The sequence below is a fragment of the Fonsecaea nubica genome (genome assembly GCF_001646965.1).
Source record: "Fonsecaea nubica strain CBS 269.64 chromosome Unknown Scaff30, whole genome shotgun sequence".
Taxonomy (NCBI): domain Eukaryota; kingdom Fungi; phylum Ascomycota; class Eurotiomycetes; order Chaetothyriales; family Herpotrichiellaceae; genus Fonsecaea; species Fonsecaea nubica.
This window is the reverse complement of record NW_019173703.1, coordinates 279,773-307,102: the sequence shown is the minus strand read 5'-3', so window position 1 is coordinate 307,102 and position 27,330 is coordinate 279,773. Positions and strand designations below refer to the sequence as shown.

Genomic DNA, 27,330 nt, shown 5'->3' with positions numbered 1-27,330 from the left:
CATCCCATCTTTCAATCGACAACGCAAGAAACGACACAGTGACATGCCATGTCAGAGCAAACAGTCTCTCCCACCCTCCCTTTTCTCCATCGTCCTCTCTGCTCGTCGCTCTCTACCCGTCTCTCTTCCTCGTTCTCGAACGTTTCACACAAAGAGCCTCCCCCTCAAACACAGTCCAACACACCACAACCACTTCCACAAAAATCCCAACTTCTGACAAAAGTCGTCATGTCTTCCGAAGACGACTACGACTACACCCAACACTCGACCGCCAACACCCAGGAGAAATACTCTTTCCTCTACCCCATCGGCGCGGGCTCCTCGTCAGGCTCCACGGACTACTCGTCGTTTCGCGAAGTCGCATTTCTCGACCGCTACCGCGAGAATGTGTCCATCCCCCCGGACGGGTACGCGAGACACAGAGAGGAGAAGCAAGTCGCGAGCGCGGACAATGATCGCGCGGCGCGGGATCGGGAGGGTGCCGGCTCAGAGGGCAGGGATTGGGCGTACACAAGGTCGGACTGGAGACATTGGGATTCGAAGCGTCATGGCTAAGCGCCATGGATAGGTGTAGGGGCTGGGATAAGGGCCAGGCGGGCGAGTGTGTGTCTAGCTTTTGCTACGGGTATCGTGGATATGGCGTTGCATCTCGGATGCTTTGCGAGTGCTGTCTCGAATACATTTCTTTGCTTTTGGGAGAGGTATAGGACTGGAGGACTCTGTTGTGGGCTGTAGGCTGTCAATATAACAGACAGACAGGTGATATCTATGCATGCATGCATACATGCGTGCAAGGATAGGAAGGGGAGTGGGAGGTAAAGAAACAAGGAATCTCTCCTCTCCTCTCCTCCCTCCTTGCTCTACATCTGATATCACTTGCTTGCTGTGGTAATGTGTATGTATATTGCTAACGTCATATTCACTCAGACCAAAGTGTCATGACTGTCCTCGACGAATGTTTCTTCATCTTTGGAGACATCATCACCCTGTAATCCCCCCTATAGTCGAGTGATGTGACCAGTGACCAGTGACCAGCGGACAAAGTCTCTCCCTCGCCCCCCCGCGACGCGCAAGAATTCTCAAGAGTCGGCATAGGGTGTTGTTATCGTGACGATTCAACTCCTCAGCTCCGCCATCGTTGACAGACTCCGTGCCAGGCAGGGTGCCAGTGTGCCAACCAGTTCTGGTCCATAAAGAAACTATCATGAAGCTCGTCAACGAGATGCGATGCGAGAAGCAAACGAACTCAAGGTGATATAAGGAGATGAGATCTTCTTAAATATGTCCGTTTTCTTGAAGCGTTCTTGTCTTGTCTACCTAGGTACCTCATCGATCGAGTTGAAAACGCAGACGAAAGAGATCCGACACCACAAGACTACCACTCGACAGTTTTCCACAGGACAGACAGCTCCTCTACATACCCATCCACCCCACCAATCAACATCCACACCAGCGAGATCTCAAGTCCCAGGACGACAAGAAACCCCAATGTCTTCCAATTCCAACTCCGACATCCTCCCCAAATGGTCCACCCTCGGCGGCCCGCTCAAGAACCACCCCAACGCGACATACTCGTTCCCGACGCGGACCATGTTCAACGCCGACACGGGCACGTACGTCGCGCACCCGACGTGGTCCAACGACGCGGCGGCCCAGGACCGCGAGCGTGCGCGCGTGGCAGGGCGGGATTTTGCCTACGCGAGCGGCGACGCGAGGCACTGGGGTTCGAGGAATCATGGGGTGTGAATCACGAACACTGAAAACGATGATACCGAGGATGAGGGTATGAGGGTATGAGGGTATGAGGGTATGAGGGTATGAGGGTATGAGGGTATGAGGGTATGAGGGTATGAGGGTATGAGGGTATGAGGGTATGAAGGTATGATCGATGCGATGGATATGAGGTGTAAGCGGGGATATCAGGGACAGGTAGGACAAGGGAAGCTCAGTCGAGTGTGCATCTGAAGTACTCAGTATACATACCTCAGGTACTTCGACCGGATTAGATCCCCAGGTCTCGGCGGGTCCAAAGCGGCGATATTACTGATAGATGAATCCATGTCAGTCGCTTGCTGGTGCTGGTGCTGGGTGCTGATGCAAGACGCCATGATCAATATGTACGAGGTACTCGGTAATGGCATCAGAACTAGCGAGTAGCGAGATCCTTCTTACTATCGGTTCTCCGGGCGGAATTGCCGCTTTTATAGTCCCCGTCACTAGCGCCCTTGGCTGGAATTAAGCTCAAGGCGTGCCCACGTATCACACTAGCACTAGCGCAGATGCAGTGACATGTGCGTTGAGGACATGCTCTCTCACAGTCGTCAACAAGGTCAAAAGTTCACTTCAACAAACTGACCGAATGGAGCGTGCGCACCCGTCTCCCAACCCTTCTTCCATCGACGCTTCCAAAAGCGCAAACGAGAACTAGAACAGCAACTAAATCCGCACTCTCGAAAACAACCCCCCCAAGGATTCCATCTTCTCTTCCTCCTCCTCCTCCTCCTCCTCCTCCGTCGACGTATTTGAGAATGCCTGCAGAAAACTCCAGGACAGAAACAAGGCGAGGGTTTACGGTCACAATCCTATCATCGAGGGGATAAACACGACGTTCTACCGCCATCTTATACGCGCCTTTGACTTTACCGAGTCGGACGGGAAAGAGAAGTGGACGGCGTACAAGTTTACCAAAAGTGCCTATGATACCTAGATGTCCATTCACTTCTAAAGCCTTTACTCAGCAATCGACGCAATCCCATCTGATTTACATTTCGACATCTTTGAGAGATCGGATCTACAATTTCCTTCGTCCTCTGGACCTCCTCAAGATTTGGGAAGTCATCACCCTTCAGAGCCAGCGGCTACGGACGGCAACACGGTGATCCTATTGAAACCCGAGAATGAGACACCTGGCAGCCCGCTGGTCAAGCCAACCAGCCAGCTCCAGTCATAGCAGATGAGGTTTCTTTTGGAGTGCATTGCGCACAGACCACAAGTGACTGAATGTGAAGTTCCAAGGTCTTGGGCGGCCTGTTGCGATAGTCACACCACATTATCTCGAGGACGGCAACCCCCCCAATGATTGATGCCCCTTCGTAACCAGTCATTTCATACCACAGATTTGTGAAAAGTCCCTGCATAGTTTTCCTGATGCCACGTAAGCTACCGTTCAAACACATCAAAGCGTGGTAAATTCAAACTGATTCTCCGGACACTACGCTCGTTCCTTTCCTCCTTTTCTGATGTCAAGCATGGAGTGTTACTGACAGAAGAGCAATCTGCCAACAGAATACCTGGACGTGCCCAATCCATCTTCACTGGGTCTGATCCGCCCCAGATAAGCACCGGGTGGTTGGAGGGACGGGTAATTGGCTGTCTGCCTGCTGCCGGCATATCAACTCAAGACTGGGGTGTCACAGTGTCGTGATAAGCCAGCTCCATCGAGGAAGCAACGGAGCCAAGGACAAAGAATGAGCAAAGCGACGTAGGCCGAACGCAGAGAACATCCACACGGCATAGGGGCGGAATACGTATGGTATGAGATATCCGCAAACACCGTCAGCCGTGCAAGACCACCCAGAAGCTATCCAAAGATTCCTGGGTGGAACTTGTCCTGTAATCCCTCTCAAGATTGCTGCTGAATATTTGCTGTTCTTTTTGTCATCGCGGACGGGATCTGCGGACGTTGTTGTTTTGCTCGAGGCACTTGGGTTTCGTGTGGGCCTTATTGGTGGCTGGCTGTTCACGTTGTTTAGGTCGTTGTCCTGAACTGATATCCCGTTTCTTTGTATCTGGTACCAATTTGACTTTAGTCACCCTGGACGAACTTACAGGACCAAGAATGCTCTTTTCGGGAACTTGAGCGGCCTTTCTGGCGTGGAGAGTCTGTAGTCGTGTACTTCGACGCGGTGGCTGCGCGTCCCCGATGGCACTCTGAATCATACTCGGCTCTGGGACGCTAGAAGACGATGGCCGTGTATTGTGTCGTCGACTCGGCTTTGTCTTGTCGGATTTGGTTATCCTGGACGAGTGATTCGGACCGAGAACAGACTTTGATCGAGCAGGACTGCCCCGAGGATGTCGAGGACGCAGGTTTCGCGTCTCCTCATCTCTGGCATTCCACAAAGATTCGCGCAACGAAGGGTTCTCGTTGCTGACAGGATGTCCGCATTCAGCAGCGATGGCTAGATATTGATCGTCGATCCACTTTACATATGTGGTCCACATTTTGACATCCAGCTCAAACCCCCTGAGGTGACCTCGCGCAATTACCACCTTTTCTTCGAGTATTATGAGATCGTAGCCATCACGGAGTCTCCTCAATTCGTCAGACCCAGAAACTGCTTCCAAGTTCGTCTTGGCTGCGAAGAATTCCTGTTCTGCCATCTCCACCGCTCTCGTGTCTGACCTGCTCAATGCTGCCTGCGATGCCTTCTCGGCTGATTCCATTCTCGACTTCGCTTTCGCAATCTCGTGTTCCGACGCGATAATATCATTCAGCCGGCCGTATACGACGCCGCGATCGGCGATAGCATCGTGGAATCGTATTCGACCATCTGCCCACGCTTTCTCATCCAGTGCCAGCTCCTGCTTTGCGGGCTCGATTCGCCTCTCGGCCTGCTTGAGCTTTCGGAAATAGAAGGCTCGGAATTCATTCCAGTCCTCCAGTCGGTCTTGTCGGTGTCGGTCTTCAAGCACTCGAAGGTCCCATTGGTGTGCTATTTCTGCCTGACTTTTTTGGACGGTGTTTTTATACTCTTCGAATCTGTTTCGCGGCACGTAAAATCTCCGCATCTGATCTTGAAACTGTCGGAACTGTTTCCATCTGTTTCGCTGGCCGGTGTATGCGCATGCATACCCACAAGTACAGCGCCAAAACCAAATAATGTCCTTGTACTCCCCCGGTTCTTTCGGTTCGTCAATTCCAAAGCTAAGTGGATGAGATGGTCGACCACCATCTGCCACCAGCTCTTTGTAGGACTCCTGTTCGCGTTGCCAGCACTCCCGACTGTCTTCTTCTTCGTCAATCACGGGGGTGGCAGAGAACGAGCTGGAGCGGGAGTAGGGTTCAGCTCCGTCTAAAGACCGAGCCTGATCTCTCTCGACGCGTTGATGGTACAGTTTTCTGAATCATAGAACGAGTCAGCACAAAACGCACTACATCTAGGGATAGGGATCAATGGTCTCAACTGCAAATGTGCCAGAAGTTCGGCACTTTCATTCTCTGGGTCTCTGAGGTTGATAAACATTGCATCACCGAGACCCTCTACCGTCAGCTGCAGAGCTTCATGAGCGAATAGGTTAAGCTCCATGGTCAGGGCATTTGTAGATGATCGGTGGCGGTAGGTGGTCGAAGGGTAATGGCAGAAGTGAGGCTGTCGTGGTGGCCAAAGCGCGACTGTTAGGCGGTATTAACGGGGGGCAGTCACCAGACGTGGCAGGATACGAGGTGCTGGTTGGCACGTGGCTTGGCAACTTGGCCTGTGGACAAATGCTAGTATTAGCTCAGGCGCCAGTGCGGCACCGTTGTGGGGCACTAGAGCTGATCTGGTCCCCGGGCGTCTCCAGCCTGGTTGTTATGACGGGAGCATGCTGCCTGGGCTGTACAACGCAGAGAACAAAGTTCTCTATCCGCTTGCGGTCCCGCGGTCCTGCCTTCTTTCAAAAGAGACATGGACGACATAAATACTTTCTTGACCCTCACTCCCAGAGACGAACTTGGTCTCGCTGCTGATGCATTCCGTCTGCCCCATAACAGTTCTCGATATGAGAGACCCGTCGCACTCCTAGATGACGGTCCGAGCCGTGAGACAACGCCTCAAGCACCGGAAGACGAGGGCGCTCCTGTGGATCTGCTCGAGAACCACCACCGGATCCGTCTAAGTTTTGACCAGCAAACCAAAGTCAAGGGCCGGGTCACGTTTGGTAGTGACCCCGAGCTTTGTGATGTCCTGCTTACCTCGAGAAGAGGGCAATACAGAGTCAGTGGGCAACACTTCTGCATTACGATTGACGCCGAACGACGCCCGGTGATCAAGGATATCTCGACGAATGGCCTCATTGTCAGCTACGACCGTCAAGGAGAACACGAGCTACGACGACACTTCCAGTGGATCATCTTCCCTGATTTCGATACAGTAACTGTTAAAATGAGGAAAAAGAGTGGGCTCGAATTTGACGTCCATCTCCCCCGGCATTACAAGACACACGTGAGGGAATATCAAGAGAACGCGACGAGATACACGGCGGACGCCCCCCCAGAACACCTCGTGGCTTTCAACAATCTGGCCTTCCACAGTACGGAAACCTCATTAGCCGCGAGTGAGGACCTTCCGTCTGACAAAAGACCACTGTATTTACGACTTAGTATACTGGGAACTGGTGCTTTCGGACGCGTGTGGAGGGTAGTCAATGCCAGCACCGGGGCTGAATATGCCAAGAAGGAATTTTTTCGCCCTAAAGGTTGGGAGAAGGAGATTGAAATCATGAAAGAGCTCGTCCATGTATGGCACGACATTATCCCTTGTCTGTGGCTGCTGACCTCTTCAGAACCATATTGTACAACTGATCGATTATGCGACGAACCCGGAGCCCCTCCTGGTGATGGAATACTTACCACTAGGAAATCTGGAAGCAGGTCATAAAGGTTCTCCGTTGAGCGACACCGACACGGTGAGCGTCCTCAGGCAATGCTTGGAGGGTCTCGTCTGCCTGCACGGCCAGAGTATCACACATCGAGACCTGAAGCCGGAGAACATTCTAGTGTTCTCTAGAACTCCAATCCACGTCAAATTGGCCGACTTTGGACTCGCTCAGAATAGACTCGACCTCAAAACCTTCTGTGGTTCTCCAATGTATGCGGCTCCGGAAATTTTTCTCGGCGGACACTACACTAACCGTGTGGATATCTGGTCTCTTGCTGTGATCGCGGTGCAATACGGCTATAACCTCCCTTTGTCGGAAAGTCCTGAAAATCCCGTGGGAAAGAAAACAGACCTCCATAAGGCCCCCAACAATGCTAAGGGAAAGGAAAGAGACCTTCGACTATGGGGCCAATCCTGGTGCTCAACTCTGATCATGTATGTAGACGACTGGGATTCGGACCCTCTCATCGACTTTCTTGGCGACCACATGGTCAAATGGGAACCTCAAGAGCGACAGTGTGCGACCAGATGCTTGGAAATAGCTTCAGAGATTGGTCTTTTCGACGAAATGTCTCCGCAACTTGGAAATGTCACCCCACGCCTTCAGTCTCGTGGAGGATTGGAAGATATTAATCCGGAAGAAACATCGACCATCAAGGGACCATTGTGGCACGATACCAGTGCATCAGTGAGGAGTGGAGGCGGTGCACAACGGCCGGAAGCCTCTTCAGCCTGTAGTCATCAGTCTACCGAACATCGAGAGAACTACGACACCAGGTCTACAAAACGTAGACGGTCCAGCAGTGATGCTGAGCCAATTGGTCTCGATCAAATACCTCCGAGTTCTGAATGTGTTATGCCTAGGGAGTCGTTGTGGGCTAATATCGGTACGTCAGTTGAAAATGAAATCAACGAAATGAGCGACTCCAAGATCGACAGACTCACATGCCTCGATGGAGGCACCCGTCCACTGTAGATCAGGGTTTGTTCATGTTGGCGACATTGAACAGCAACACTGTTGCTGTTCGAAAAGTTGGCTTCTTCCTCGATGCTACACGCATTTGCAACGCCGCTGGCCTATCGAAATCGCAGATTCTTGAACATTTATACTCGATTGGTGAAACCGAGATCGTGAGGGCGTTATACATGGGCAGGAACTTACGTGAGCTTTGAGTCAGGAATACGTATTTGCGAAGTGCTTCTACAAACCGATGTGGCAGAGATTCTTCGCTATGTGGAATCAACCCAACAACGATCCGCATGACTGGTCAATGTCACTGAAGTCACAGGTACTTGTGGCCATCAGGACTGTTTGAGATCAAAACGGCGCTGCAGCGGCGGAGTGACGCCGAATGCTATGAACGGACCTCCTCTGACAGTGCGTCATGGTTCAAACAAAATATGTCGGCCGGTATGCTCGCCCACTTTGATGGGCTTCAACTTTTCCGAGCCATTGGGCAGCACAGAAGAGTTTGAAGCGCACCACCTACATATGACGATCATCTTCCAGATTGATCTATCCCTTCAACGATGATGGCCATCTATCTCATCATGTTGTGACAGCCCTCGAAGAACCAGTGAAGGAAATTCGAGGAAGTTTGTCGATCGGTCTCTGGGATCTGGAATCTTAACCATGCCATATCGGTCCCTCTCAACAGACTTTGGGCAAATTACCTGAACCGTCATTCGCAGATGTCTAGGCCCTTTTTCACGATGGCAACAAGGATCCAGGGCCTGGGCCTTGTGCAGAGTCAAGGACTGCAGTCACTCCACAGCGTGAGGATGCAAGCGGAAAGATCGAAGGGCGAAACGATGAGAACGAGGGAGGCAGAAAGCCAGCAAAAGTCAGTCATGAGAAAAGGACTCTGAAAAGCCAACTAGCCCTAGCGCCGTTCTCGTCCATTTAATACAAAGTATAAGAATTGGGGTCGGCTCTCCAGAGTGGGGTTGGACCGCTTTTTTCTCCTATACTCACAAGTAAGTTCCCACTACACAGAATTTAAGTGGAGCTACTGCATTGCTGGGGACTAGATCCACTTCTATTGGCCGAAAGGGCTAGGTGAGGAGACGTGACGTGGTAGAGTGACCCGAGTACTTGTACTCGGCGAGTCGGTAAACTTAGTACTAGGATATCTAGCGAGCCGATGTTCAGGATAAGTGGCACCACAGTCTGACGAGAAGGAGAGATAGCGACGAGGAGCGGCGATTCACTAATGCCTCAAAAGTTGATTCTGTCCTTTGGCATGCATGATGACTTTCTTCCCTAATCCTGATCGATAATATAATATTTGGCGGTATTTCATCTGGTGGGCGTTTTGTCGCTATTGAGTAACTACCCAACGTCCAGGAGGGTGTCTACCCACCGTCAGAGTGTGCCAAGTTTTCTTCCTTTGAGAGGCTTGCATGCAAGCACCAAAGCTGCACTGGGATTACAATACATTCTCGACTGTCCGTCCAGCATCCTCCCTTCCTTCCACAAGGTACCGTGCGCTGCATCGTGCTGAGTAACTTGACAGGGTGAGTACCTGTTAACCTCGCATAGACCGACATACTATCCGCCGAGCTTCTCTGGACAACAGCACTGTTTGTGTCCTTGATTAACATCCCATGTGGATAAACGGCGCCCACTTCCAGGCCGCTGCGCAGTTTTCTTGCCGACCTCGAAAATCTGCCACGGCACGGTGGAGCGCATGCGACACGGAGAATCCCTCCGAATCCATCTCCCTGACCAACTCTTCGTAGAACTTCCCTGCAATGGCGACCGCGGCTGCGTCGTCTGCACCCCACAGCGTCCCGATAACGTGTCTGAAGCCGCTGAGTTGGAAAGAACTGGCCAAGTGGATGCTCTCGTCAACCAGGTCTTCCACTTTCAGCTCCGCGGTCGAACAAGCCGAGAGATACGCCAGTTCCACTCCGTCATGGATGACCGTGTCCAAATCCCCGAGGGCGAGGCGCTCCTGCTTCTCCCTACCAAGAAGAAGAGCACTTTTGGCAGGCTCAACCGAGTCTGCAATGCCGTGACAGGCAAAGTGTGCTACTGTGCACGTCGAGAACTCGTCGAGAACTTCCTGCTTGGTAGGCTGCTCCAAGACTTTCGTGCACGCCCACGAACCAATATGCTTCCCAATCGCCTCCGCTTCATCTGCAACGTTGAGCGTAACGTTATGGTCTGGTGTGTTTGGCATTGAAACAACAAGGACTTTTGGCTTGAGTTTCCCTCGCCATGTTGGAGGTCTTTTTCTGATGAGCTGGAGTGTTTTCAGAGTCGTGACATACGAGGAGACGACATGGCTCAGCGTGTTCTCCGTTGATCCCTTGGAGTGGTAGCCAGCTGCGTGAATAGGGGCTTGTGCCATTATCCCACCACCAACCCACCAGATGTGCGGCAGCTTTTCGGTGGACACCGCCGTCAAAAGCCCCAATTTGGAAAGGACAGGCTTTACCGCGACTTTCCACAGGGTTGACAACTCGGTTGGAGCATCTGAAACGAGGGGCTGTTCTTGTTTTTTTCCCCCAATAGAAAGCAATCCATCCCGTCGTGCAACGTTCCCTCTTGAAGCGCAGGCGTCAATGACTCGCCGAGCATTTCCTTTCCTCAGGTCAGGCAGTTCTACCACCTTTACGCCTTGTGTAGTTACTAAGAACGCTTCGCTGCTGAAGTCGCTAACATTAAATGAAACGAGCGGCCCGTCTCCAGCCAAGTCCGAGATCTCATTCTCCGAAGGAGGTAGGAGGAAGTTTTCAAACCCGGGACATTGTCGTATCTCGTTTTGGATATCAGACAGATCCTTGAACAGCCGACGGATATGTTCATCGTGTGTCATGTAGTCTCTCGGTGATGTTTCAAGAAAGCTGGAATCTCGAAACCTATTCGCAGTTGTGATTTGCTGTCTGATTTTGACATACCGAGACCGCTTGTCATCATGCTCTTCGTCGAGAGATGATAAATCTGCTCTGAAGTCCATCATCAGACTCGAGATGATCCCTCGGCTCTGCTCGAGCGCCTGTAAAGCTTTGGCTGGAGATCTTCCAGCCTTGAGGAAAACAGAGCCCGTCACCGATGCGAGTCCGAAGAGCTGTCGAAGGGTATGTTGCAGATCGTCCCGAGCACTGGTTGGTTGCGTGATCATAGGGAGTAAACCTAAAATCTGGTCTAGCAGCTGAGCGGCTTTGATCCAATTCTTCTCCGCTGCCAGATGGTACACAGCCGTTTGTCCCGCAAGTACGCGAGTCAGTGGAAACCCGCTTGACGTCCCAAGGCAGGATTCATATGCCGACATTGCAGTCCGCAGGTCTTCCTGCCGTGCCTGGCCGTGCAACTCATATCTGTCGTGGAACAAACTTCCCAGATTACTGTAGTACGTCGCAAGGTCCGGACTATCGTCGTCTGTCCCGTCGATGGCTTCTTTGGAATATTGAATCGCCTTGTCCAGATCATCCGGTCGGCCATTGCATCGGTATGCATCACCAAAAAGAAGGCCCAGATTGTTCGCGCGTGCAGCATAGTCCTGATCATCAGTCTTTGTTGCTTTTACTGCACAGAAAGTGACCTCAATAGCCCTTTCGAGGCATGATTTCGCATCTTCAGGTGGAAGTTTAAGAGCCTTTTGTCGGAGGAGCCCACCAAGGTTGCTCAAGCGTCTGGGTCTATCCGGGTGGTCCTTCTCCGTCATATCTATAGCTTCTTGCGCGTATTCAATAGCAGGGTCAAAGTCCGCTGCCTGAGAGTCTCTTCTCACAGATATCTCGCCCAGTATCTCGGCTAGATTGCTCAAATATATTGCACGTTCCGACTTGTTGTGGGTATTGGCTGTCACCGCGTGTTGCGCGAAGCCTACCGCTGCGTCTAGACCTCTCTCTGTTGGACCGATTTGATTTCGGTCTCGCAGTAGAGTCGCAAGATTGTTCGAACGGGTCGCATACATTGGGTGATCATCCGGAGTCAACTGAATCGCTTCGTGGGCGTTCTGAATAGCCTGATCAAGGTCAGGCATCTCGCCTTTCTTCGAAAATCGATCTCCATGGAGACTTGCCAAGTCGTTCCAGAGTCTTGCCTTGTCTGGGTCATTGGCGGGTGTAGCGCTGATCGCGTTTCTGATGTGCTCTATCGCTTCATCGATATCTGCGTCCTTCCCATCTTTCAGATACCGATCTCCAAGAGCCGTTCCGAGACTGTTAAAGACTCTTGCTGGGATCAGATCCTCACGTGAGTAGGTGTCAATGACTTCCCTGAGATAGTTGACCGCTTTGTCAATGTCTGGCAAGTCGTCACTGAGCAGAAACTTCTCGCGGTAATAAATCCCAAGATCATTTAGCAACGTCCGACGATTGTGCCTGTCTTCAGTCGCAGTGACGGCCTCCAGTGCATTTGTAATTGCATTGTTAATGTCACTTTTATCGTCAGTTATGTAGAACTTCTCTTTGAATAGCCTCCCGAGTCCACTGAATGCCTTCGCCTTTAGCGGATTACCCTCAGGAATATTGTTGACGATCTCTTGCATGTCTTCAATTTTCTCGTTTAGGGTTCTGATGGCCTCCTCTCTTTGTTCCATAATTTCAATCCAATATGGGCTCTGTATGGCATATGGCGCAATCTCTGCCAGAATTTCGTGAACAAGGTCCGCCCAGGACAGACCCCAGGTCGATGATTGTCATTTATGAATCGAGATATTTGATCACAAGCCATCGATGAAATAGCATGGTATACTCGGTACCACGATCACATTCGACTTCAGCCTGCAGCTGACGTGGCTCCACTAGAGCCAGGCATCCTCTCAGCCGCTTCATGCACCTGGACGGATTGGGGAAGCTCCCTGCGCACGCGGGCGTTGAGCCGCAACCCGTGGCTGCATCATGGGGTCGACGATAATAGGCGTAGGTAGGCGTGGGGAGTGATCGATTGGAGTTCTGCTCGGAAGTGAACCTGCAAGTGTGCATGTGTTTCCCTGCTCTTTCAGACTTCGTCGTTAGCAAGGCGTCGATGGCCCAATTGCACCTGCATACTGCCGCCGCGAAGACGGGGCAACCAGCCCAAGAGCTGTCTCCAGCAGAGACAGAAAGGCCTCGAACGACAAGACAAGAGTGATTCTTCAATTCCAGAAAGTGCCTCATCACCTCCACGATGCTAGGATTGTCAATTTCATGCCAAGGCTGTGACAAACTGCAGAGCAGCTGAAGTGATCAATTCAGCTCTGTTGGGGATTCCAGCCTCACTCGGATACCCAGTGCCACAGTCACAGACAGAACCCGTTCGCACAGCCAAAAGACTCCCTCGTTAGCGGTATACTTCTCTCAAATGGCAGGTACTAAGCCTAAGGGGTGGGCGGTGTTGATCGGAATCAACTTCTACCGCGACAACCAGTCCTTGAACGGCTGCGTTCACGATGTCACATCAGTCAAGGCATTCCTGGACGAGAGCGCGCCTCACATTGATGCCACAGTCTTGACGGCGAGTCAACCTTCCGACTCTACTGCTAACGTCCCTTCGGAAGAACCTGCCCTACTACCCACATACGAAAATGTCACTCGCGAGCTACGGAGCATAGAAGAGCAAGCAAGAGCCGGAGATACAGTATACATTCATTACTCGGGTCATGGTACAACAGGTCGGACTCCCCTAACAAATAGCCAAGATCCACATCTTGACACGGAGGAGTTTGCGTTGGTGCTGTATGACGAAGCTCACGGGATGAGGAAACTTCCGGGAAGCGAGTTAGCAAGGCTATTAAAAGCAATGGTGGACAAGAGCTTGGTCGTCATTTTAGTTCTTGACTGTTGTTTCTCTGGAGGTGTCACCCGAGACGGATCCAGACGCAGACCAAAGGTGAGAAGTATAGACTACGACAACAGCATCGCTGCTGCTTATTCCTCACTTCCTCACCGGGGCCAGGAGCCTCTTCGTGACGGCAGAATCGCCCCTCAGTGGTTGATCAATCCAGAAGGCTATGCCACTCTCTGTGCCTGTGGACCATATGAGACTGCTGAAGAGTTTGCATTCGATGATGGAAAGTTCCACGGCGCGCTCACATATTTCTTACTCCGGGCACTAAAGGCGTTGAGAAGGTCGGGTGATGAGATGGATACTAAAGCTCTGTATCAGCACATCTGTGCTAGATTTCATGCTTCAGTACCTCACCAGAACCCTAGACGCTTCGGCAATGAGACACTCTCATGGTTTGGAAAACGCTTGGTCAACGCTGACAATTCTTTCAGCACTGTTTTCTTCCCACAGGAAGGTAGCCAACTGTGCTTACGCGCTGGCTATGCGCATGGTGTTCAACATGGTGACGAGTTTGCACTTTGCCCATTGACAGAAGCACGCAATGCAGATCCCAGATCGGACACTCATATTCGGGTCACTGCGAGTGTCGTCCGCGGTCTCACATCGGACTTGGTGTCGTCCAACCCAGACATTTCTCTGGGCAGGGTCAAGTCGGGCTGGGTAGCCATGCCTCGCACTCAGCTGCGTCTTCAAAATACTACGATCCAACTCAGCCTGGAGGGCGACGATATCAAAACATGGCACCAAAGGTCTAATCCCAGAACGCTTCTCAGATTTTGTGAAGACGATCTGGGTGGCCAGCCTTGTGCATTCAAAATCCGCGTGAACAGTCGTCGTGAGTACGAAGTCACAGATCAGTCAAGTCAGCCACTGGTGTGTCTTCCAACTGTGCCCTGCGGCAGAGACGACGCAATAGATGTTGCCATCAGCATCCTCGAGCATGTCGCGATTTACAAATCAATTGAAGCAATCGAGAACCGCCATCCAATGCCACCATTCTCTGAATCGTTCTCTATTCAACTTCAAAGCCCAGAGGGAAAGTGTGCGGTAAATTCCGGCGTTCTCGACGTCAAAAATAAAGATACGTTGATAATCAAGGTTCAAAACACTGGCAAAGCTTCAATATACGTCCATCTGCTCGATTTGCGTCCTTCTTGGAAGATTGTGAATATGATTCAAGACGACGGCACGGACTATATCGTGGTCTGTGGAGGGAGCGAAAATCGTGACATGACGATTGACATGATAGTGCCAGACGACATTGTGGCCCAGGGGCAGAAATACTGCGAAGATGTTTTTAAATTCTTTGTGACAAGTGAAGCAACCTCGATCGACCGGCTGTCCTTGAAGCAGCTTCCGAAATCTGCCGACGACGTTGGTTCCGGCTTGCGTGGAGAACATGACACCATGTCGACCTTTCTTCTCAGGCTTACTTCGCCCATGCGAGGAGCTAGAGCAGGGGTTTTGTCCGAGAACTGGCAGGCCTTGAACTTTGTTATACGCACCACTATAGATGAGGAGTCCGGGGGGGTGTAGACTGGTCCGTCCACCTGTGGTCTCTTGGAGGTGGAACGGCAACGTATCGATATGTTGTTAGTCCTAACAAGTAATATCCTCGCGCGTTCTGGTTACTTGGTTCAAATCTCATGGAGCCAGCAGTTGGAAATCTTGTCCCTGTAGTTAAACTGCATCCTGAATTCTTGTGAGAGGTAGAGGTGTTACTGAGCACCGACCACCACGTCACTTATCCTCCAGCCCTCATTACAATCATCCCGCCATATTCCCTTTGTTCTCACCCAGACGTCGGAGCAGCAGCATCCTCCAGATCCTTCTCGCTGACCGCCTGGCCGCCATTGACCACCTTCCCGCCCTCGTCTACGAGGATGTACTTGCCCTCCCCGGCCGCTGAGCGCACGGTGTACGGACCCTGGCGGACACGGGGATTCGAGCCCGGCGCAGTGAAATAGACCTGGTCGCCTGGTCGGTACTTCTTCACCTGCCCTCCCCGCGGAGCGATCAGATTTGGAAACTTTTCGAGAAGAACTGGATGACGGGACAGGACAGGACAGAGACAGACTATCTTGGCTAAGCTGACTACCTCGCCGCCTGTCTGACCGTCTGTCTGTCGACTTTGTACATGAGACCGAGACAACTCACCAAGCTGTAGGGCTTGATGTACGGACGACCGCCAGTGTCGGCGACGCGGAACTTGGGACTCTCATCCCTGCCCGAGTGTACGTGTGTGTGACACTTGTTAGAAGCGCGTGGAACTCGACAATGAGGAATCTGGGGATCTGAGTGTGGCCAACATACCCGGATTGTTGGGCGTCCATATCGAAACCCCTCACAAATGGACCGAGTCACTAACCCCCCTATGTATGTATAGTGTGCTGGTGGTCTGGTCCGTTGATGATAACTTGACAATCGTCCGCGAATCGCACGAGACGTATTGGTCCTTGATGACCAAGGTGGCGGCAAGGTATGAGATGACTCGGTACCTATGTGGATGAGGCTGAGCCCTGAGCAAGCGAAAAGCGAGGCAAAAAAAGAGAAGAAACAAGAAAAGGCAAACGAGCCACTCTACTCAATGTACTTGTGTACACATATACCAATCACGCACAAACATGTCTCCCACCTCAGGTCAGCCGGACCAGCTAGCCAGAACTGCCTGACGCTCGACCCCCTTTTCCTCCAATCATCGAAATAATCGTGGTTGCCGGGACGGCCTCACCCTTCTTCCCCTTTACCAATCAGTTTCGACTCAGATTCGCTGGCAATTTGCGCAGTTTGAAAGTTTGCCTTTGCCCCGTCAAAACAATCATGACTGGACTACGTTTGGGAAAATTGGTGAGAAGAAGAGGGAGAGAAAAAAAAAGAGCGTCAGAACGAACGGCTAAGCTAGGCTTCCGATCAAGAGAGGGGTCACATTCGCCAGTATTACAGCTGAAAAGAAAAGGAAGTGATCAAAGACAAGATGAATGGGATGGGGAGCATCTTGACAGGCTGGCTGCAAAGGTTGTCTCTGTCTCTGAGACACAATACCAAGGCTGAAGACTTGCCCGATCGACAAAGTAAGTAATCCACTGCTGCCTCCAAGGCGCCTCTTTCAACAACGACCCGTTCATTGTGAATGAGATGGGGGTGATGTGTATAGAGTGCTGATAGAATCTCCCTGTCTTCAAGTCGAGGACTACCCTCTGGGTTATCCGCGGTTCTCTACCTTGGTCGCCACACACAACGCCTTCCACATCTATCGTCGCTTCTCGACCCTGCGGGCTCGTCTCCTCCTCCTGAAGCAGGACAAGTTGGCTACGCTCGAGAAGCAGCTTGAGATGGTCGACCACCAGGAAACCAACCCGCTCTTTCTCGCGAGCTGCAGGCGGGACAAGAACGTGGAGCGAGAGGCCATCTTGTCACGCATCGATACCGCTTTGGTGGATTATGGCAAGTCCACACCTTGTTTTTTTATCGTCCGTACTTGGCTCTTTGTCTTGTTCCTTTCGGATGGGAGGCTTTGCTGAAAAGGGAGTGTATGGTTTAGATTCGATGATCGAGAGGAGTCGACAGATCCTGTCCCTCGACCCTGCCAAAACCCGGGACATTTCGAGCCTGAACCATTGGGTCGAGGGCAACGCTTGCCTAGCCAGGGACGAGACAGCATACCTTCTCCGGCCCAGGGACTTGGTGAGCATTGCACCGTTGCCAGACGACGCTGTTGCCCGAGTCGAGTCCTGGCTAGCGGACCGACTCATGCACTATTGGAAAGATTTTAGAGAGGTGAGCCCCCATCGAGGACCAAAGCGGCTTGTGTAGAGACCATAAACCTTCTGACTCGCTCATTTGCTTACCTACAAGGACATTGGTCCCGTCTTAGCTTCCATTCCACAACGTCTCGAGGGATCCCAACGTGTACATCTGTACCAGCTCGGCGTTGACACGGGCGACTCGATTCCTCATTGCCGTCCTCCTGATCCTTGTCCTGCTCATCCCCATGGTGATTTGCAGCGCACAGAAGAACATGACGGCGCGGATCGTGGTTGTCGGTGTTGCGGCCAGTTTGTTCATAGCGATAGTCTCCGTCATTATCAAGGCAAGATCCATTGAGATCTTCATGGCTGGAGCGACGTACGTGGCATCTTTCCATTACTGCACTCGAAAAACAAAACCTATCGTCCACGTTGGTCAATGCTGTTCATGGCTGACTGTGACTGGTTCAAGATATGCCACCATTCTGGTTGTTTTTGTTGCTGGCACCAATGCAGGCAGCAATTTCTGAACAACTTTTGTCAGTTCGCTCCTGGTCGAGTTTCGGTGTATCGGCAATAAGTATTTTAGTCTCAAATATCGGGAGGAAATGCTTCGAGTCTCTACATACCGAGACAGGTCTTCTCATGCAAGAAATGCTGTTTACCCCACTCAGACGTCTCTGATGCTGGTGATGGCCGCCAAAATCGCAATCGCCACTTGATGCGCTTGTAAGTATATTTCCTTTACAAGGTAGACAAAGCCCCGAGGAAAGACGTCGATGGTCTGAGGATAAACTCACCTCCCGCAGTCGTGACAATGTATGAAGAAATGGTCCACGCTGTCTGGGTGATGGCGACCGGGTCAGACCCCGGATCTCGCGGCTTGTACATGTACCAGAAACCAATGACCAGACTGAGCACCAGCGGCGTTGCGCTCCAGATGAGGATCTTCCGAATCGACCACGACAGGACCAGCTGGAGCGCATATCTACCCCTGTCCGGGAACCGGTCTCCCTCGTTGAAGTAGTGGTGGATCCAGCCTCGCCACATGTTGTCCTTGTCGTGCCAGTCGTGTCGGTACGCGGTGTACAGTTCAGCCAGCGCCGCCTCGGTCTGCCGGTCGACTTCTACGGGAGTGTGGTAGTCGTCTGCGGGATGGCATTCGTAAATTCCAAACCCTCCCACATGTTTCAGCGAGAGGAGTCGGTGGTGCAGAGGGCGCAGTTTCCAGGCCGTCTTTCGGATCCCTTCAAAGAGATCGACGGGCTTGTCGCCCTTTGACAACTGTACCAGCACCTCACGCTTCAATCCTGTCGGGTTATCCTGGATGCCGACCACGACATAAGCACCGTCCTGCTCCTCTATGGCTCTCTGCGTCATCTTGGGCCGGGTTCTCATCCCATGTGACCGCGCGCATTGAGACGGGTGCTTTGTGAGCTGGGCCTTGAGCGAACTGGACGTTGAACGGGTGAGCCTGGATGGATTTTCCTTGCGTTGGGGGCGGGGAAAGTGTAGATAAGTTTCAGATTCTCCTCGATCGGTCTTTTCATCCTGGGCGTCGATTTGGAATGGAAGTGGCTTTACCCCGGCCACTGTCGGGTCTTGCTCTTCCTGGAGATCATCTGCCGCGCGCAAGCGTTAGCAGAGACCGTGTGTCAAGGATCGTGCTGTGGTAGAGAGGTAGACCTTGCGCTATCCCCGCCCTCCACATTCTGACCAAGACTCCTTGAACTTTGGAGGACCACGCCGAAAAGGTTGACTTTGGTAAGATCGGTATGCGGGGACTGAACACCATAGCAACTCGTCTTGATGGTATTTCAGTAATCAAAGAGAGAGTAGTTGGACCAAGTCAAGGTCAGAACCATCCTCAGATGAGCTTTGCGTGGTCGAGCGACCTGAAAGCCATTGTGCCACCTGGCCCCGGTCTCTCCGGCGCAGGGTCTCTCAGCTCGACTACTCGGTACTGGGGAATGGTTATGTAGATGGTCATGGGGCACTACCCAGCGACTGTTTAGCTGCAGCCAGCACCAGCAACCCTTCCACAACAATGGGCACCTCAGGCTTGACTACCCCGCGTTCAAACATGGAACCATGGTCTCAGGCCCCCCAAGCCACTCTCCTACCGTTGTCGATTACTTATTCACACGTCAGACGTCAGGGGCTGGGGACGATCTTACCTACCGAGCACTCGAAGGCTTCGTGGCACTGAAGTGTGCAATCACAATAATGCGAATGTCTGATTGAGTAATGAAACCACTCGTGCCACGGTTGTGGCCAAGTGGCCTAACGCCGCCCAACTGCGGCCCGTTGCGTGATCTTGGTCTTACTCCACTAGGCGTAGGAGACGGGTAAAGCTTGGCTGGGAATCACTCTGTCTAGCTAGCCCCTTGGCAGCCTTGCACCCCTAAAATATTGAGATACTACTAGGTAAATACATGTAGGTGGTCAAGTAGCCGAGAAACCACTTGTATGTCCCAAGCAGACAGGCAAAGATGGGAGGTATTATATCACTCTAGCGAGCGAGGGAGAATACTTGTCGTGTAGTGGTCAGCGAATAGCGGACCAGTCGACTCGACGTCCCTTACAGAATCCAGCAGAGGACAAGCCCAGTCCGTCAATCTATCGTATTGCATACCATCTAAGGTTCCAACCAAGCAAATGATCTAAAGCTCATCTTTTACAAATACACTTGGCTCTGGCCTTCCGCTGTCCTTCAACAAATCCACGCCTTTCTTCTTCCTCCATTTCTCCCACACGGCCCAAAACTCCTTTTCCATCCCTGTCTCCATCTGATCCGGCAGCACCACCACATACTGCACATACAGATTTCCAAAATCGGGGGCATCATGATCGTGTTCGTGAACGTGTCCCTCTCGATAAATGGGCATGCCTTCGCCCTTGATCGTGTCGGTCTGGCCGGGTTGAACGACTTCGCCGCGCTTGCGGGACAGCGGGACAACGTGCCCGTCCAAGTGCGTAATGTTGCGAGTCCACTCGCCCATCCACGCCTCTCGGAGTGAGAGAACCTCTTTCCAATATAGGTCGTTGTCCTTCCGCCGGAAGAACACTCCGTCAGTGCGCTCCGCCTCGTTCTCGTGGATGCCTGGCTCTGTCTCCATTATGTAGGCGTAGAGGTTGCCCGCGATGTGGTCGGGATGTTCATCGGCTTCACTTTCGAAGACAAGTCTGTGACCCTTGGGCATTCCCTTCTCGATCACAGCAGTCAAGGTCGTGGGACCTCTGACGACCTTGTTTCCTCCGCAAACCTTGCATTTGTGTTTGATGCTCTTGCCCTGTCCCCCGCACTGGTCGCATCCCATCTGCACTTGTTGATATATTCCCGGTGCGAGCATGTGCTTCTGGATGACAATACCTCGACCGCTACATTTATGACATGTCTCGACTTGGCCGTCCGCAGAACCTGACCCTTCACACTCATCACAGATTTGTTGCTTTTCGATTGTAAACTCCGTTTCTCCACCGGTGTAGAAGTCTCGCAACGGTACGTGCAATCGGACTTCTAGATCAGGCCCTCGCCGCACGCCACTGCCACCTCCACGACCAAAATGGCCTCCGCCACCGAAAAATCTGGAGAAAAGGTCGAAAGGGTCGTGAGGGTGACCACCTCCACCCCCTCCTCGCTTGTGGTTCTCTAGCCCTTCATGACCGTACTGATCGTATATCTTGCGGGTCGTAGGATCGGATAGGGCTTCATATGCTTCTGCCACCTCCAGAAACTTCTTCTCGTCTCCCGTGGCCTTGTCTGGATGATACTTCTTGGAAAGTTTTCGATAAGCTGTTTTGAGGTCACGTTCTGAGCAAGATCTGTCCAACCCAAGGATTTTGTAGAGGTCTTCGGCCGCGAGCGAACATGTGATGAGGGCAAAGAGAGGGAGGAGACGGGAGATGAGACGGAGGAGGAGCATGGTGGGCGGCTTCGCCCTCGCAGGGGCAGAAGGACGGGTTTGTCAGGCGTTTCAAGGCGCAACAGCACAATTCTATGAACTCGGCGTCATAGTGTGAATAGTCTGAAGGAACTCGGAGAATGAACCAGGACTAGGTTTGCGCTTGAGCAACGTGGCCGGACAATTTGGAGGGACAAGTGTGGAATTGGAGGGTTGATTGATATGCACATGCGGCCAACATGTCAATCTCGCGAACAGCGTGTTTGGCCGCATTCTCCACCGGAGTTGCAAACTGCGCAATTGGATCTTTTGTTCCTCCGTATCGATCCTTGTGCCTTGTTGTCGCTTTGCTTGCTCGAGGGTCGACTACTTCTCACCTCTATACACAGCAGGAAGGGTTTCGGTGTGCCACATCATACTCGAATCGGAGAATCCTTGTTGATTCATGGCGAGGCCAATCCCCAAAGAAATGAGAGTCCAAGTCTCTTTACCCAGTCAAATTCATCTCCCAATCGGCAAGGGAGTCCTTGTTTCCATCACCAGGATCCTTAACAGGAGACATGAAGTCTGTCAGGGTTCAAACATGCCACTGAAGACAGGTGTCTAACGAGGATTCATGTCAACCTCGTGGGATTGACCTTATCAGCCACATTTTGAACCGATCCAAGGGTTCGGCAATGTACCTATGTAAGTACCTTCTGCCAGCCAACACCAGCTGTGGGGAATGCCGATCGAATTATGCATGTTCCCAGGTCATTGAGACAGCAGCCGCCTCGTCCGTCTTCTTGCTTGATAAGGAGTGGCTTTCCCTGGAGCTGCAACTACAACAAGCAAATCGGCACAGAGGAAGCAGGAGGCTTCAAGTCCTGGTCCAACCAACGACTTCTGCTGCGAGATCTTACTGCCATCACCCTTATGCGAGCTGTCTCACAGGCTGCGCAGCCGATGGGAGACATCTGACTACTTCCAGGCTCTTTATCGAGGACTCGTCATATTGTGTTGCCCCAAGAGATGGTGGTCCCGTCACGAACGTTCTCAGTGTCAAGAGCAAGGTGGCATTGTTCTGCTGGGTATTTGAATATTGCAACCCTTGGACGAATCTTGTTGTGCCTCCAACAACACGGTGTGGCGCTGTTGGACTATTCCTTCCCTACGAATGGGTGCACAAGAGCTGTCAAGCTATAAAGACGGTCCTCCGCTTTGAATTTCAAGGAAATTCCTGCGCTACACGGCTTGCCAGGTGCGGCTCCGAAGGAGCGAAGTTCTTCATATACCTCCCAGCACCTTCTCGAACGACCTTCTGATCTTCCTATTCTTCCAGCGGAGGCTATTGAACATCACTTGATCATCGCTATTCACTATCACGATGCGCACCTTCGAAGCTTGCGCTCTCTGGACCCTGAGTCTCTTGTTAGGCAGCAAGATACTTGTCACTGCGCTCCCCACCTTCGATTACATGTGGACCCATGTGAGGAGTGAACGCATCTACAGCAGCAGTGGCGAATGCCGATCAGATGAAGAGGGTTGTTTTTGGCCAGGGTATGCTCTCTTCCTGCTATGATTCTTCCTGCAAGTGACCAATGTATAACATGGCCAACAGATTCATCCGCCCAGCTGTTGAACCCAACGAGGAGGGTGACCCGGCGGTGAGGGCCCCCGCGGCTGTGTATCCATATGACACAACTCTGGCTGCCACCGCTACCGACGACAACACCGCTACTTCCAGCACGGAGACGGCATTCACTGCGGCCGCGGACCTGAGGTTCCAACGCCGTGATGAAGACACAGAGGTCATTCCCCCCGCCGTCCGCTCTCAGGAGACGACTCTCCCTCCCGCCAACCCCACGCCGTACCCGTGCACCGGGCTTGTCCAGCCATGCGAACCGGGCTACAAGGTCTTGCTGTTCAACAGCCTCTGCATCTGCTATTATCTCGGACCTCGCAGTGAAGCGAAGTGAGGTGAGAGGGCTGTGGTCCCAAAAGTCTGGGTGGGCTCCTCCCTCGCGCGCGCGGAGCGGACTTTGCGGTTCGAACCTTTTTGGCGAGGTACATTACATTTCACCCGTTGTGTTACCCCCCCTTTTCTTTGGCGAGATTCCTTTCGAGAGGTGGTGGTAGCAATTGGTTAGAGAGGGCGGGGGGGATTTTGGGCCGCGAGTTCGAGTGTGATATGAGTGTGTGTACCTGACAGATGGCGAGAGGGAGAGGGTGAGAGAGATATCAAACACGTTCACTATTATCACTAGGTACGAAGCAGAAAGATTGGTCTGGTCTGGTCTGGTCTGAGCTGAGCGAGATTGATTCTTTGGTATGGTATCGCATAGCATGGGATGGCAGGGTAGGGCGCATGAACATCCTATCTGTACTGGGACTCGGTTCTAACTCACTCACTGTCTCTCCGCCCATTGGATTCAGGGTTTTCTATCTTGTATTTTGCATCTTGTCTTCTACGTCTCGTTTTATAGGTACCTAGGGTGCTGGATAGGTCGCTAAGCATATCTGTCTGTCTGTCTATCTATCTTGATATCTTGGTATCTTGTTATCTTAATATCTCGATACAAATTTCGTCACTCGAAAAGACATAAACAATTTTTTTTTATGTCGGCGCCCTTATCTACCAGGATAGATTAATTTACCATTGAACAATTCATGAACGAGGCTATCTGTAATGAGATCGTCGTACCTGGGGACCTTGGGCACGTACGTCTGAGGTACTAGATACTTCAGAGCTCGTGGGTCGCGTCCCAAAATTTGACTAGGAGGTACCTGGTGGGTGCCTGGGTAGAGAGGTGTGTTGTAATGTAATGTATTGTACATAGGATGAATCTGTCGTGAATCTCGCGGGCGGATACGAGAGTCTATCTTCTTCAGGGAGTGGTCAAATCCCTTCATAATAAAGGAACATATGACAGAATGCAAAAGAATCTGACGCTCATAAGCAAAATGGACAGACAATCCTGCTGGGCAATAGTACAGCTAAATCTTCAAGGAGTCTCGTTCATGCCCTTGCTCCTCGCAGCCACTAGCTGTTGGAGGTGCTTCTGTTCGGACTGATCAAAGGCCCAAGGCGCCGTCTGGCTGTTCACAGTCCGGAGTAACTCCTCCCACGTCAATTGCCCAACTGTTCCGACCGCTCTTCGCAGATACGCGACGATGAGAGACACCTTCTCCCAATCCACTTGTTCATCTGCACGATATAGATTTCTCCATACTGCGCTTGCGAGAACCGCGTCTCCCTTGATGAGACCTTCATCGTAGGATGCCAGTATCCCCCGATACTGCAAAAACAGGTCCTTGAGGTACCGACTTCGGATACCCTGAGCAGCAAGATTGTGCAACAGTATCATCTTGTCCTCTGCCACTCTTGAAAAATGCTCGATCAGGTAGCGGTGATAATCCTGATACTCGGTTTCGGATTCAAGCATCGCCCGCAGATTTGTCACGACAACATACATGTGCAGAAACGTTACTTGCGACCAGGTCGAGAAGGTAGGCGGCAAATCAAGAGTACTGAACCACCATGAGTCCTTGTTTTCGGGTAGAGGTTGTCCCAGTTCGGCCCCCTCTTGTGCCGTGGCCTTTGGCGGTCCCTTTCCCGTGTATATATTCATTCGTTGCTCCTGTGGAATGGTGTAGTCGGCGGGTGCCGCACAGAATTTGAATATCGCTTCGGTTTGGCCATAGATAGTGTAGGTTCTTGTCGCGGCCGGCAGGTTTTTCCTGAGTGATTCGGCAAGGCGGGTAGGAAGACTGAACCTGCTCGGAGGGTTGCTGAGGTGCGATTGGATTTGGCGCTGCATCTGTGACACGCTTACACCGGCGCCGGGGAGGGTGGGTTGTGCAGATGATTTGTCTTTTGGTTCTGGTGGTGGTTCCGACTCGGATTTGGATTGGGGTTCGTTGCTAGGGAACGATGCCGTCACATTGGACGTGACGGTAGGGGCTGTGGTGGGTGGCAGCGATTGATGCATTGAGGCCTCAGTTCCGCTTCGAGCAGTCTCTTGCCGCCATCTCGAGGAAGTGGACGACAGATAACGTCGCGGGGGAGGAGAGGAGCTCTGAACTCGTGAAGTAGGGGAAAAGGACTGGTTCACTTTATTGTTGGAGCAGGAACTCAATGAAGGAGTGCAGCGGACATTTGATTCTGCTCTGACACTCTGTCTCAACGCTCGAAGGCATTGAGAGCATATGCTGAATGTGCTCATCGTACCGGGTTATACCAGAGAGGGTGGTGCTAACGTACGAGACCACTGTGACAAGGTCTAGAATTTCTCCTCTTCGCGTCCGCAAAGCTCCAAAAATTGAGCGCGTCATAGAGCAAAATAGGGAAATACGTCTGACGACGGACAGTGGTTGGGAAATCACGGAAATCCGAGGAATGCTACGAGATTATTCTGTCAGACAAGCCGATTACACTCCGGTGACCTGATTGGGCGGACAAATCTCACTTAGTCATCGAGCTTAGCATGTTTGCACACTTTGCTACAGCGTGGCGTCAGTCACATCTCCTGCGCAACAATTCGCCGGTTGGATCTAGTCAAATTTCCATCCTAACTCCCTCGTTATACCTGGAGCCGCTAGATTTTCGCCCCCCTTTCGCCCTTCACATGTTGGCTGCTCTAAAATTGGAGTTGCTGACTGACACTGGACCCTTTCTCTTCGGGCTCTTAAGCTGAAGCTTTCCTATGCAAGTGCTTACCGAAGCTTGTCTGAGAGAAAGCCTCTCCGTCAATCGCTTACACGCCTGCAGCCCCCGAGCTGAATTAAACTCTTCCAACGGCCCCTGCGGCGCTTGATCGTACCTGAATTTCCCTTCTTGGTCATCGTCTTCCTGCCATGGCTCTATATGGATTGGCCTCGTTCCACCCCCAAGGACTGGAAGAGACACGAAGGATTGAAGGACACAACTGATGATCCTGGAGGAAAGAGATGAGCCATGTTGCGCGTTTGCCTATACCAGTTTGCGATGAAGGCCTTTAGAGTTAGCGAAAGGTTATCAGTCCATGTGGCTGAGGATGATCCTCAGCCGGGGTCAATGTTGCCCGCTTTTGGTAGTGCTTACGGCCCAGCAGATTGCCTCACGAACAGCCTCCCTCCGCTCACGACGGTGGCCGTATAACACATGGCTGATCCCTCCTGATCCCTCACTTTCTCACCCTCTGCGCTGCATCTTCAATTCTTCCCTGCGGGTTTTGAGTAATTTTTCTTTCCTGCACAATGGCAGCCATGTCGTCCCTTTTCATTCCTGTCGCTCTTTCTTTCTTCGCAAATTCTGTTCTTGCAGCACCAGCGCCAATGGTCACTGGCACCAATTTACCTGGTAATATCGCTCAACAAGCAGGTGGTGGCCTCCCGAATCAACCTGGCAGCCCGCATGTCTCCCAATCTGGGTTGTCTGCTTTCCAGCTCGCTAACTTCCTGGAGAATCTGGAGTCGGCTTTCTTTCAGGAGGGACTAATGAACTTTACACAATGGGGAACCGGAGGACAGACGAACGGTGTGAGCAACATGGTCGTGGTATCACACATTGCTGCTCAAGAGGAGGTTCACGTTGCGTCCATCGTGGGGTTGCTGCAAGCAAATGGTGCTCAGGACGTCGCTCCATGCGAGTACAACTTCCCCACCACGGATGAGACCAGCTTCCTGGCTTTGGGGAACATCATCACCACAGTTGGCATTGGCGCTCTGATTGCCCTTGCAGATGGTCTTTCCACGACTGATCCTGGCTTGGAGGCCACTGTCGCCTCGATTCTTCCTGTGGAGTCCCGTCACGACGCCTTTTTCCGCATGACCGCAAACGAGATCCCGAATCCCACCACCTTCGAGACGCCGATCAGTGCCATTTGGGCCTACAACTTGGCCCTCGACTTCATCGTCGGAAACTCATGCCACAACTTGCCTTCGTCCATCACTTCTCTCCCCGTCTTCCCTGATTTGGGAATTGTCGGCTATGGTGGCCCGTCATTTGCAAACCCTAGTGCCCCCGGAAAATTGATCTTCAAGGTCGGCCAACCAACCATGCTCCCTCAAGGGTGGAACTCGGGACCACTGTACATGGCTTGGGTCAACCAAAACAACGTCCCTGCATACACTGCCGTCACCCAGCAGGGTGATGAACTGCACGCAGATGTGCAGCCAGGAATGTTTGGGCTTGCGTTCGCGGCACTTACGAACCAAAACACCGCGACCAATATCAATGACTTGACCAAGGCAACGCTGGCTGGCCCCTTGCCAATCCCACTTACCTGAGCTTTAGT

The 27,330-nt window shown here is 52.1% G+C and overlaps 12 protein-coding genes across 12 annotated transcripts; 7 read left to right on the top strand and 5 right to left on the bottom strand.

Annotated features, from left to right (window-relative positions):
- Positions 1-228: 228 nt before the first annotated feature.
- On the top strand, positions 229-555 carry AYO20_05329 (hypothetical protein; the record flags this gene model as incomplete). Its single annotated transcript, XM_022643623.1, has 1 exon — positions 229-555. One exon carries the CDS (start codon positions 229-231, stop codon positions 553-555), a length of 327 nt encoding a protein of 108 aa, XP_022500491.1.
- A 933-nt stretch (positions 556-1,488) lies between these two features.
- On the top strand, positions 1,489-2,950 carry AYO20_05328 (hypothetical protein; the record flags this gene model as incomplete). The annotated part of the gene is made up of 2 exons (XM_022643622.1): positions 1,489-1,723; positions 2,739-2,950. 2 exons carry the CDS (start codon positions 1,489-1,491, stop codon positions 2,948-2,950), a joined length of 447 nt encoding a protein of 148 aa, XP_022500490.1.
- Positions 2,951-3,657: 707 nt separating this feature from the next.
- Positions 3,658-5,309, bottom strand: AYO20_05327 (hypothetical protein; the record flags this gene model as incomplete). Its single annotated transcript, XM_022643621.1, has 2 exons — positions 3,658-5,047; positions 5,104-5,309. 2 exons carry the CDS (start codon positions 5,307-5,309, stop codon positions 3,658-3,660), a joined length of 1,596 nt encoding a protein of 531 aa, XP_022500489.1.
- Positions 5,310-5,669: 360 nt separating this feature from the next.
- AYO20_05326 (hypothetical protein) lies at positions 5,670-7,617 on the top strand (the record flags this gene model as incomplete). Its single annotated transcript, XM_022643620.1, has 2 exons — positions 5,670-6,500; positions 6,547-7,617. The coding sequence occupies 2 exons, from the start codon at positions 5,670-5,672 to the stop codon at positions 7,615-7,617; spliced, it is 1,902 nt and encodes a 633-aa protein (XP_022500488.1).
- A 1,621-nt stretch (positions 7,618-9,238) lies between these two features.
- On the bottom strand, positions 9,239-12,193 carry AYO20_05325 (hypothetical protein; the record flags this gene model as incomplete). The annotated part of the gene is made up of 1 exon (XM_022643619.1): positions 9,239-12,193. One exon carries the CDS (start codon positions 12,191-12,193, stop codon positions 9,239-9,241), a length of 2,955 nt encoding a protein of 984 aa, XP_022500487.1.
- Positions 12,194-12,936: 743 nt separating this feature from the next.
- On the top strand, positions 12,937-14,958 carry AYO20_05324 (hypothetical protein; the record flags this gene model as incomplete). Its single annotated transcript, XM_022643618.1, has 1 exon — positions 12,937-14,958. One exon carries the CDS (start codon positions 12,937-12,939, stop codon positions 14,956-14,958), a length of 2,022 nt encoding a protein of 673 aa, XP_022500486.1.
- Positions 14,959-16,396: 1,438 nt separating this feature from the next.
- On the top strand, positions 16,397-17,698 carry AYO20_05323 (hypothetical protein; the record flags this gene model as incomplete). The annotated part of the gene is made up of 5 exons (XM_022643617.1): positions 16,397-16,493; positions 16,606-16,881; positions 16,934-17,199; positions 17,297-17,547; positions 17,641-17,698. The coding sequence occupies 5 exons, from the start codon at positions 16,397-16,399 to the stop codon at positions 17,696-17,698; spliced, it is 948 nt and encodes a 315-aa protein (XP_022500485.1).
- A 214-nt stretch (positions 17,699-17,912) lies between these two features.
- On the bottom strand, positions 17,913-18,548 carry AYO20_05322 (hypothetical protein; the record flags this gene model as incomplete). The annotated part of the gene is made up of 1 exon (XM_022643616.1): positions 17,913-18,548. The coding sequence occupies one exon, from the start codon at positions 18,546-18,548 to the stop codon at positions 17,913-17,915; it is 636 nt and encodes a 211-aa protein (XP_022500484.1).
- Positions 18,549-19,831: 1,283 nt separating this feature from the next.
- On the bottom strand, positions 19,832-21,094 carry AYO20_05321 (hypothetical protein; the record flags this gene model as incomplete). The annotated part of the gene is made up of 1 exon (XM_022643615.1): positions 19,832-21,094. The coding sequence occupies one exon, from the start codon at positions 21,092-21,094 to the stop codon at positions 19,832-19,834; it is 1,263 nt and encodes a 420-aa protein (XP_022500483.1).
- A 1,568-nt stretch (positions 21,095-22,662) lies between these two features.
- AYO20_05320 (hypothetical protein) lies at positions 22,663-23,031 on the top strand (the record flags this gene model as incomplete). The annotated part of the gene is made up of 1 exon (XM_022643614.1): positions 22,663-23,031. One exon carries the CDS (start codon positions 22,663-22,665, stop codon positions 23,029-23,031), a length of 369 nt encoding a protein of 122 aa, XP_022500482.1.
- Positions 23,032-24,057: 1,026 nt separating this feature from the next.
- AYO20_05319 (hypothetical protein) lies at positions 24,058-25,044 on the bottom strand (the record flags this gene model as incomplete). The annotated part of the gene is made up of 1 exon (XM_022643613.1): positions 24,058-25,044. One exon carries the CDS (start codon positions 25,042-25,044, stop codon positions 24,058-24,060), a length of 987 nt encoding a protein of 328 aa, XP_022500481.1.
- Positions 25,045-26,290: 1,246 nt separating this feature from the next.
- Positions 26,291-27,322, top strand: AYO20_05318 (hypothetical protein; the record flags this gene model as incomplete). The annotated part of the gene is made up of 1 exon (XM_022643612.1): positions 26,291-27,322. The coding sequence occupies one exon, from the start codon at positions 26,291-26,293 to the stop codon at positions 27,320-27,322; it is 1,032 nt and encodes a 343-aa protein (XP_022500480.1).
- Positions 27,323-27,330: the final 8 nt, after the last annotated feature.